The 11409-nt window shown below is 40.1% G+C and overlaps 1 protein-coding gene across 1 annotated transcript in view; it reads right to left on the bottom strand.

Annotated features, from left to right (window-relative positions):
* ccdc69 (coiled-coil domain containing 69) overlaps positions 1-10227 on the bottom strand; it is a 24860-nt gene extending 14633 nt beyond the window's left edge. Inside the window, exons 1-3 of the mRNA XM_037675678.1 lie at positions 10095-10227; positions 1989-2053; positions 1443-1444 (exon numbers count right to left, since the gene is read on the bottom strand). Of these exons, the coding sequence (XP_037531606.1) occupies positions 1443-1444; positions 1989-2053; positions 10095-10115 (88 nt within the window). The 5' untranslated portion in view covers positions 10116-10227. The remainder of the gene's footprint in view (positions 1-1442; positions 1445-1988; positions 2054-10094) is intronic.
* Positions 10228-11409: the final 1182 nt, after the last annotated feature.

Below are 11409 nucleotides of genomic sequence, written 5' to 3'. Positions count from 1 at the left end.
CCTTCTGATGCTCGTAGTTAGCCTTCTGATGCTTCTAGTTAGCCTTCAGATGCTCGTAGTTAGCCTTCGGATGCTTCTAGTTTTTTTTCATTCAACCTTTATTTAAACAGGTAAATCCCATTGAGCCTCGAGGACTCATTTACAAGAGAGACCTGATTTCAACAAAGAAAGATGACAACAGCGACAACAATAAACAGTTATAAAAAGGCATACAGATTATTATTCATTTATTTTTTTTACAAATAAGATGGCAAAAAAGTAACAAAAACAGCTAGATTCTAAGGCGAATGTAGAAAACTAAAAACAGGAACATGTCTGCATTGGTCCTTGCCAGGAGTCCAACAGATTCTTAAAGCCACTTAGAGAGGTCAAGGTCGAGAGCTTCAGGTCTTTTTGTAAGATATTCCAGGAAACAGGAGCGGAGTAGGAGAAGGTCCTTTTGCCTAGTTCAGTCCTCATTCAGGGAACACTGCAGGTAATAATGTCCTGAGAGCGCACGCTGTAGCTGCACTCACGCAGAGACATGTAGGAGGAGATGTTTGAAGGCAGCAGACCAAGAAGTGATTTAAAGATGAAAATGTACCAGTGAGAGAGTCTGCGTGAAGTTAATGATATCCAGTCAACCAGTGAATACTGGGTGCAGTGGTGGGTACGATAATCACAGCCAGTTATGAATCTTAGTGCACCATGATAGACAGCATCCAACATCTGCAGGGTTCTTGTAGGAGCGTTCATGTAAATAATGTCACCGTAATCAATGGAGGGAAGTAAAGGCACAGATACAAGGTGTTTCGTAGCATTCAGGGTTAGACAGGATCTGTTTCTGAAAAAGAAACCCAGTTTAACTTTCAGTTTCTTTACCAAGTTTTCCACATGGAGCATAAAAGAGAGATGTGAGTCGACCAAGATACTCAAATATTTATAGGAATCGACAAACTCTATGGGGACACAACTTGAGGATAAAATCGGAGGAAGAACTGCTGGGACCGACTTCCTGTTTGAAAAAACATCCTTTTGTTTTTTTCGGCATTTAGGACAAGTTTAAGGCGGAACAAATCAGACTGGATGATGTCAAATGCAGATTGCAAAAACTGGAAAGCCTTTTCAACAGTTTTAGCTCAACAATAAACAACTGTGTCATCAGCATAGAAATATATGGATGCATCAGGGATGTTTTTACATACATTATGTATGTAGATTGTAAAGAGGGTGGGTCCTAAGACTGAGCCTTGTGGTACACCATTGTTGACTGTTAAATAACTGGAGGAAGTACCATTATGTTGAACACATTGCCTCCGATCTGAGAGATAGAGAACCAACCAATGGTGTGTTCTGAGAAACCAATTTCTGAGAGTTTATGACAAGAATCCAGTGTCAAAAGCTTTAGACAGGTCTAAGAAAAGTGCAGCACAATAATCCTTAGCATCCAGTGCTTCAACAACGTCTTTAAGAACCTTCAGTGAAGCAGTCGTTAGCCTTCTGATGCTTCTAGTTAGCCTTTTGCTGTTTTAACATTTAGTGTTCTGCTCCTCTTAGCCATTAGCGAGTTACTTTTAGCTCTAACAACTCAGTTTCAGCTTCATTCAGCTCTTAGCGCTCAAACTAAGTTTCACAGATTATGTAGTTTCTCCTGTTAATATAAAAAAATGTGCGCATAGTTTTTAGCGAGTGTGATGGAAGCAGGAAGTGAAGGAGTGAACAGGGGAGGAGCAGGAAGTGAAGGTGAGCGCTCTGAGAACAGAGGAGAAGGAAACCACACTGACCCACATTCAAACTAAAGATCGTACACACGAGAACTTTTAAATTAAATCTGCTACTGAAAACATTTCAACCTCTCAGACACCCGTTACACTCTTGATTTAATTAACCTAAACCAGAACCAGGAGAGAACTGGGTCTAGTCCTGCTTCTTCTACAGGACTTCAGAGGTTCTGGACCAGCCAGTATTTATACATGATTCAATATTGATATATCAGATCCAGCGTGGACTCACCTCCATCTCGGCGGCCGTCTTCCCTCTGGCTCTTCTCCCCTTTCTTGCCTTTAGTTTTTTTCTGTTGACAGAAGACGAAGCAGTTAGAGTCGGGTTTATGTTCAGGTCAAAGTTTGTCTCTGAGGTGTGAAGACAGACTCTGAACAGAAAGCCCACATCAGTCAGAACATCAAAACTGAGTTTTGGTTTCTATGGTGATCCAAAAAGAACAAACGCAGCAGTTTAGTGGGCCGGAGCCAAACCAGGAAAAATATCAAATCCACATAAAACCTGAATAAATCTCGCTGCAGCTCTTCAAACCTGCCTGAAGTTACAGCATACCATTTCACATTTGCATTCAGTTTTACCCCTTGCAACAATAATGGATAACAGTGCAAAATCTTACACCTCTGTGTCTGTTAGCACAATATCTCATGAACCAATGGACGTATTTTAACGACACTCTCAGTAAGTAATCAATGGATGAACGTCTACAACTCTTCAACATTTAGAGTCAATCCAAGTCAAGATGGCTGCCACAGCTAATCGCCTTGGCAAACATTAAACTGTCTATAACTCAGTCAACTTTAGAGATACTGATGGTAGTAGCTGGGAATCCTCCTCAACACAGACTAACAGAAGGCATGAGGTCTTTGTTTAAAGTCTGGTCTGGAAGGAGACGGGCGATAAATCTAAGCTGAATCTACCTCAGAGTGTCTGTAAAAACAGTGTTGATGTGAGGAGGTGCAGACACGCAACGAGGTCTGAAACGAACCCAGTCCTGCTCCCAGGAGCACCAACACTCTGTGAGGCCCGGTCCAAAACCAAACTGTGAACAAACAATCACACCCTGCAGCGCTGCAGAAACACCTCCAGCCCTGAAAACTGGACATGATTCAAACAAACGAGTCAACGTGGACTCAAGAGTCAGCAGGAGGAGGAGGAACATGTGCTCCTGCGGGAGCCCAGAGGTTTACAGAGGTCATAAATCTTCGCCGAGGCTCCTCTCCTCTCATGTGTTTAAACAACACTTCACCTTCAAGAACCTCGCTGCACAAAAAATGTTCTCCTCAAAGTGGAAACCAGTAGATCCAGGCTGCCGTCTGATTGGCTGATTTAAATATCTGTGGGCGGGGCTAAATTAAAATATTTGCAGAAATGTTGAAGAAACCAAAGCAGCTCCAACAGTCGGCTGTCTCCTCTACAAACAAACAGGAAGTTACGACTTGTGTTAAAATAATCTAACTGTAACCAAGACAGACTTTTAGTATGAAGGATCTCTATGAACTTTATTTTGAAACTCCTGGTTCAAACTTCTTCCTGGTTCCTGTCGACCCCGTGACTGAATCCACCTGAACGTCAAAAGTCCGATTAGAGACGACATGAGGTCCGAGGTTCTACAGGATCTATGGGAGCGGCCAAGATAGGCGGAAGAAAGGCATCCTGGGTAATATAGAAGACCCAGAACCTGCTGAGTCACAGGTTGCCATGGTGATTCCAACCTTTATTGTGAAGCAGAAAGGAGGAGGGGCAGTACACAGCAACACTTTATAAGGCAGGCAGAAACCCAGAGTAAAATGTAATTCTCGGACATTCTTTGTGTGAAAACTACAAAGTTGGATCAAAGAACTTCTTAACCCACGAGCAGCAGAAGATTCTGATTAGGGCTGGGTGATATCGATATAATTTAATTCACAATACAAAATGAGACTATATCGATATAAAACAATATAGTCTTATACTCCACTTAGAGTTATAAATCTGCCAGTTTATCCTCCCAGTCTGCACCTTCATGCTACCACACATACTTTCCCTCACTGAGTACGAACCCATTCCTCCCCCACCGCTTGCTGCTGCTGAAGACTATATGAATTGAATTTCAATGCTAAGCTTAGATATGCAGATATCTTTGTTGACTCACAGTGGGAGAGTACTGTAAATTCCTGATAGGTGTTAAAATGACTGGGTAGCTGCTACAAAGCAGAGGTTTGGTGTTCTTCAGTGGCAAGGTATGAAGTTGTCTTCTCGTAAAAAAAAAAACATGGAGACAAATATCCAGTTTAGGGTGATTTATTTGCTGTGTTTCTTCTGGTATTTGGACACAGCAGTAAACCAGTAAAGCACAAAGAAGCTTGAACAACAAGGTTCCATCCATGTCAAGAGAGAAAACTCAACTGCGCTCTTCAAGAATGGTGCGTTCACTAGTGTTGGAAGAGCCACGGTGCATTCAAGAGTGTAGGAACTATTAAATTCAGAAAGAAACAAGTCAAAACCAAACAGAACCGAGCTCAGTAAAGAAGCCAACTTTCTAACAGTTTGTTAGTAAAAGTTATTAAAGGTTGAATGAATATACTTCATTAAAATCAGACTTTTCAAAGAGCAAGTCACCCTTTAATTTGCTCTCATTTTCATTTGCTCTCATTTTCATTTGCTCTCATTTTCATTTGCTCTGTATGTTTTCTGTTTAAATTTAAAGTGCACAGCTGTGTTTTATTTATTTTTGAGACATTTATTTTGTACAGTATACACGGTGTTTGTTAATAAAGGTGCCTGTGTGACAAGTGGGATTTGGGACTAAGCTTTGTCTTTGAAATATACGTTATATTTTATGGAAAGAAAAAATATCGAGATATATATCGTATATCACCATTCATCTTAAAATATTGCGATATTAATTCCGGTCCAGATCGCCCAGCCCTATAGTTCTGATGGTAGCACGGGTTTTGTTTGCTGGTTCTATAAGGATTTGTGGAGGAGATATGACAAGTTAAAAAGAGTCTTCACTTCCTGTTTAAAGAGAAAACTATACAATGGGAGTCAAAGTTTGGGTGTGTGACCTCTGACCTCTGAGAGGAACCCATCAGTCCTACAGCAGAGACGCACTGACTGGAAGAAGGCCGAAACGGATACAACTGGATGGATAAATTATAGGAGAAATGGAAAGATTGTAAGAAAAAAGAAGTTTGTTTGTAAAAAATGTTGGAAAGTTTAACCACTGAGTTAAACATTCTGTGGTGAAGTCCTCCAACATGCCCTGTGATTGTGTAAAAAGTGTTAAAGATGTGAAAACAGCAGCTCAGTCATGGGAAGTCGAACTTTCTGTGACACGCTTAAACTCCCAATCGTGGTTCTGCTGCGAAGTCCGAGCTGGAGATCCAAACAGGACCGGAAATTAACCACCACTGATGTCTGTGGGGGGATTTTGGCGATTTAAGGTTTTGATGCATTTCACGTTTGGTTTTTCCTCGAACGAATAAAAAGAGCAAAGCTTCTGATCCGTCTTCGTAAAAGATTCGTCCAATTAACAGCATTCCAGCTGCTGATTAAACATGTGGTTTACTGCGCTGAGGAAAGCTTTTCTTTTCAAACCAGATCACGTGATCGTCAGAGACTCGTTTGTAGGTTAAGAGCTCAAATAATTACATGAAAACAAGCGGGAATATGTTTATTTGCACAGTTACGGCCATCAGACTTTGATAACTTTAAAAACACAGTTTTACTTTAAATATAATTTCAGATCCGACACTTATTTTGTGCCCCACATGTTTAATTTCTTAATTTTTTTTTTTACAAGTGTTCAGCTTCTGTGGGTCAAACTGTCGTCTTTGGGATTTTCACCGAAGAAACGAGAGCTCGTTGGGTTCAACGAGACAGAAAGCAGATGTGGAACCAGATGTTGGAGCTGAAACTGATGGATGAACCTCCACCGAGAGGCTGAAACTCACCAGACGTTAAACCTCTCCCGTCGCCCGCGGCCCGGGAGAGGTTTAACAGTCGCCTTGTTCAGAGCTCGCTCGGAGACCAGAACTACGGCTCGGGGAGCGACACGCGGACCTGATCCTGAGCGGAACCAGCAGCACTTTGGGTCCATTCATCTTTTTTTTTTTAAGTTACGAGCTTCAGTTTTATGTCTTGAGAAGATTTTAAAAGCTGTGATCAGATTTTTCATCATTGTTCGAGTCCCACCAACAGGAACTGATCAGACCCGACTAATCGGGGCTGCTCAGAACCAACCAACCTGCTCAGTTCGGATCTTTACAGAACATTTCTGTCTCTACGCGTCTCATTATTTTACAGCCTTTATGTGAGAAACATCTGCTGATCCTGCTACAGTTCAGGGAGGGGGCGTGGCTTATTTTCTGCAAGGGCCGATTAGCTTCAACTTCCAGGTTCCCTTAAGGTGTCCAGCATTCAAGTCTACGGACTGCTCCAAAAGTGCTGCAGTGCATTCTGGGTAACCACCCCGCTTCTGGTCCTGTTGTGGTCCAGACGTTCTGTGCGTCATTCAGATGAAACTTTACAAACCTGAAACCAATTTACTCACAGCTTTAACTTTTTGTTTTACAAATTAATCATCATTATTATTATTATTATTATTTCTGAGCTCAATCTGTCTCTGGAGTTTATCGCTCTCCTTTAGTTTTATTTCAGTCTTTGCGCTCGTTCTGAAGACATGCTGCGTGTCTTTAAAGAAACTGTGAATTTTATTAATCTTTTGAGTTTGTTGTTAAAATGAAACAGGAAATGTCAGCAGGGACTGAAAATACCCACTCATGTTTTAGTTTCTGGATTGTGGCTGAGAAAAAGAAGTTCCTGTTTCTCCGCTTCTGCGTCATCGACGAGTCTTTAAATTACACACACGTTAGTGAGGTCAAAGGTCAGACCATCCTACTGACTTGTCACCGTAGACCTGTGCGAGATCCCAGCTCCACCACAGTCTGTCTGGACCCAGTCAGCACCAGCTGCCACCTGACAGGTGATCCACCCAGAACTTTAATAACAAAAACCAGAAAGTAAAAAGATTTTATCTGAACAAAAGGAATAAATCAAACGTTTGGCCGTGAAAACATTCACGTTTCAACTGTTTTCCTGCTGCATCCTCATCCCATTTCTGTTTGTCTGTTAGCAAAATATCTCCTCAACCGCTGGACAGACAGTAAAAAAACTTTCAGACTGGAGTCTAGGATGAACATCAATAACCAGTCAACCCAGTTCAACATGGCCGCCACAGCCAACTGAACTGAGAAAACAGAGACAGAGCCAAAACTCAGCTGGTTTTACAGATAATCAGCCAACACTTGGTGTGGTAGTAGCTGAGAGTTTCCCTCAACACGCTCTCTGAGAGCAAACAGAACTTCATTTTCAGGTTCTGACTCAAACAGCTTTGACTAGAGGGGTTTAAAACTTTACGAACATCCTGAAACGTTCAGTCTGGAGCTAAAATGTCAGCTGGTCTTTAGTGACATCAAATCCACCGAGGCTCAGAATCTGAGCCCGTCGGTCTGACCCGGTTCTGTTCTCAGCTTTTCTGCTCCACAACAATGTTTCTAAAAGCCCAGACAGAGGTCCAATGATCGACTGTACCTGAACGCACCAGATTTTTTAAACGCAGCTCAGCCAATCAGATTCTCCAGATTCTGCTGAGCACCATCAGGTAACCTATAAATAATCAATATCCAACTGTCCTCCAGCTGATTCCCAGAGACCAAGCAGAATGCTCACAAGGATGACATCATCACAGCACTTCCTGTTAGTCCAAACAGAACACCCACAAGGATGACATCATCACAGCACTTCCTGTTTGTCCAAACAGAACACCCACAAGGATGACATCATCACAGCACTTCCTGTTTGTCCAAACAGAACACCCACAAGGATGACATCATCACAGCAAACAGAACGTGCATCATGCAATAAGTTTGAATTTTAAAATAAGAAACATTTCGACTTTTAAGTTTTTTTGTATTTTCTCTGTTGACTCAAACAGAACCGAGCTGAACCATTTCTGACCCAAAACCTCAAATAAAACAACAAAAGATTTTATTTTCCACATGTAAAGGTGTTTTTGAAGTTTTTGCAAGACCAAACCTAAACTAGAAAAATTGCATTTCCTGCAAAAATGCAGCTAACTGCACAACAACTTGCTGAAAAACAGCTGAAATTAGCTAAAGAAAAACATGCTGAATTTTAGCTGAAGAGGAAGAACAAGTCTAGATTAGCAGAAGAAAGCAGAAAGAACACATATTTGCTGAATTAGGTTTAAATAAGCTAAAACAAACATGGAAATTATGAAATTAACTATAAAAGCTGAAACTAACAAAAAAAAAGCTGAAAAGTTGCTGAAAAGGCAGAAAGGAGCTTAAACTACAAGAAGGAAGTCGAAAGAGTTGAAATGAGCTAAAAAAAAAAAAAAGTGGAATTAGATGAAAAAGCTAAAAAAAAAAAAAGCATTAACCAGCTAAATAATAACTGAAATAACTGAAAGTAGCTGAAAAAAGTTGAAAGGAGCATAAGCTGAAATTATCATAAAGAAGTTAATCTAAAAAACAGCTGAAATTAGCTAAAAAAAAAATGCTAAAAAGTGTAGCTGAAAATGTAGAACAAGCTTGAATTAGCAGAAGAAAGCAGAAAGAAAACATGCTTGCCCAATTAGGCTGAAAGAAGCAGAAATAAGCACAAAAGGTGGAAATTATCTGAAAAAAATAGCAAAAACCAGCTGAAACGTAGCTAGAAAATAGAAATAAGCTGAAATTACAAGTGGAGAGAGCACATTTTTGATGAAATAGGCAGTAAAGGGTTGAAATTAGTGAAAAAAAAAAATCAAATTAGCTGAAAAAAGCTAAAATTAGCGTCAAACAGCTAAGCAGAAAGAAACAAAACTTGCATAAATAAGCTGAAAGGAGCAGAAATAAGAGGAAGCACAAAAATGTTGTAGTTAGAAAGAATCTAAAAGGATCCTAAAACAGCAGAATAAACAGCTGAAATTAGCTGAAAAATGTTTAAAATTACCCAAGGAAGCTAAAAGAAGCTGAACCAGGACAAAATGTGAAAGGAGCAGTAAAAAGCTGTAAACACATCTAAAGACATGAAGGACGTAAAATGAGCTCAATTCATTTTCTATGAGAAAAAAAAAAAATGGCAGAAATGGCTAAATATTTCTAAAAGCTAAAACTGCACCAAAACCAAAAGTTACAGTAGGATTGTCCTGAAAGAGCCGAACATTTTGATTCATGATTTGTTGAAATAGCACAAAAAATGTGGAACGAGAAAGACGCCAAAAACCTGGATCACAGTGTGAACGCTTGTGAAGCACAAATCCTGACTGACACCTGTTCTGACGGGTCCCAAACTGAAGCCGGGTCGATCAGAAGCAGAACACGGATCCGCTCCGTGAGAAATGAATGGAATCTGTTGAGAAAGTCCAAAGAGGACCAGAAAGGATCCAGAACAAAGTCCTGGACCACAACAGAAGGCCCGTGGGCCTTAGAGGGGACACCACGTGAAGTCTGAGGGACTCTCCTGTCATCAAGTGTCCTGAAAGGCTTTTTAAATAAAATTATTATTATTATTAACAGAACAAACTCCACGTTTTCACTCTGAGAGGAAGAACTCGAGACAGAACTGCTGCGGGACCGAGACCAGATCCGGCTAAATTAAAAGACATGATTGAGAAACTGAGATTTATTTAAATTATTTAACAATAAAATTAATATTTTATCAATTTACCGTGACCTGGAAAGAGGAATACCCTCTTGGACCCAAACCCAAACTGAAAACTGTCCTCACCTGTCCACAGTCATCAAAACGGTCCTCGGTTAACTAAAGTGTCCCCATTTGTCCTCCATCATTGTAACTGTCCCCGTGTGTCCCATCATCAAAACTGTCCCCCATCTTTCAAACTGGTTCCATCTGTCCCCCATCTGGGTCATTCCCAGATCAAACCCCGTCAGTATGAAATAAAAACGGGCTTTATCAGAATATAAACTGTCTCAGAGACACAAATGTCTTTTAATTATTCACTAATAAAATCATTGTTTTAGGCTCGGATTCAAACCGAAGCCTGATTGGAAACAGATGTTCGGAGGAAACTTTCTCTGCGCTAACCCGGTACCGAACCTCCATCTGAAGCGGTGGTTCTGACCCAGAAATAACGAGCTGGTTCTGGAGACGCTGAGTTCTGGACGCCGTTAATCTGAGCTCACCTCCCCGCGGGCAGCGGGACCAGCAGCCCCGCGTCGGCCGCCTGCCAGCGAGCCTCCCCCGGGCGAACAAAGTCACCTTCTCCCGGCGGAGCTAAGTGAATCTCCCCCGGAGGCTCGGCGGTTCGTCGCGGGGTTTCTCACCTTGCTGTGGCCGCAGCCCATGCCTTCTCCTCGGAGCGGTGTGTCCGTTTCACGCCGGTTCTTCCTCAGATTCTGTTTTCAACTTTCAAACTCGGAGGAAAAAAAAAAGGAGCCGAACGCAACGCCGAGGACAATCAGTGGGGGGCGGGGCTTACCCGTGACGCCTTCAGGGACACTCAGAAAATACTCACACAGGCGGTAACTTTTTTTTTTTTTTTAACCCTTGGGTTAAAGCAACTTTAAGAGGTCAAAGGTCACCAGAAAAAAGGAAAAATATGTTGCGTATGTCTTGATATTATGCACAAAATAAAATAATAAAAAGCTTGAGAAGGCCCTGAAACTAAACTTCTGTAGGACACAATTATTTTTAAAGTCCACAAAACTGTGCAGAAGCTTGGATCTACAGTAATCCTAAAATATTTAGTTTGATACAAATGTGTAAATGATCTGCAAATACCTCAAATGAGACGCAAAATAAAACAAAACAGAAACAGCTCTAAGCACCACACAAAAACAAACAACTTTAAAAATAAAAAAAACAAGTATCACAACACAGTCTGCTGTTGTTGATTTTCTGTTTATAAACTGAGTGTAAACAACAACAAACAGTGGCTGAGGCCTCAGAAGTATTCGTTGTTTTTAATTTCACACATGCGTCTTTTTCTGAAGAAAAAGTTAATTTGTTAACATTTTGGCATAAAATAGTGTGTTAAGCCATTTACCAAATTCATACATTTAAAATATACATTTTTCTTTTTAAAATGAGCTAAACAGAGGAAAAATAAAGCCAAACTCAAAAATTATCAGATAAATAAATAAATTAAAAACTAGGATTACCTAAATTTTTTAAGTTTTTTTTTTATTTTAATAAAACCATCAGAGAGAATTGAATTATTTTAAATTGTTTAAAAGTGACAAACACCAAAACTCCTGGAGGAGCTGAAAGTTTTGATACATAAACAGTTAAAAAAAAAAAAAAAGGGCTGAAAATGTCGAAAAGTAAACTCTAAAGAGAAAAATAAAAGTGTCAGCATCTCAAATTAAATATAAATATAATATATATATATTTTTCATTCAACCTTTATTTAGACAGGTAAATCCCATTGAGCCTGGAGGACTCATTTACAAGAGAGACCTGAATTCAACAAAGAATGACAACAATGGACAACAGCAACAACAATAAACAGTTATAAAAAGTCATTCAATTTTTTTATTATTATTTTTACAAATAGGAAGGCTAAAAAAAGAATGTAACAAAAAACAGCTAGATTCTAAGGCGAATGTAGAAAACTAAAAACAGGAACATGTCTGCATT

This window comes from Nematolebias whitei, chromosome 4, assembly GCF_014905685.2.
Source record: "Nematolebias whitei isolate Nwh7 chromosome 4, NemWhi1, whole genome shotgun sequence".
NCBI classification, from domain to species: Eukaryota; Metazoa; Chordata; class Actinopteri; order Cyprinodontiformes; family Rivulidae; genus Nematolebias; species Nematolebias whitei.
The sequence above is the reverse complement of the archived record's forward strand: the minus strand, read 5'-3'. Positions and strand labels throughout refer to the sequence as shown.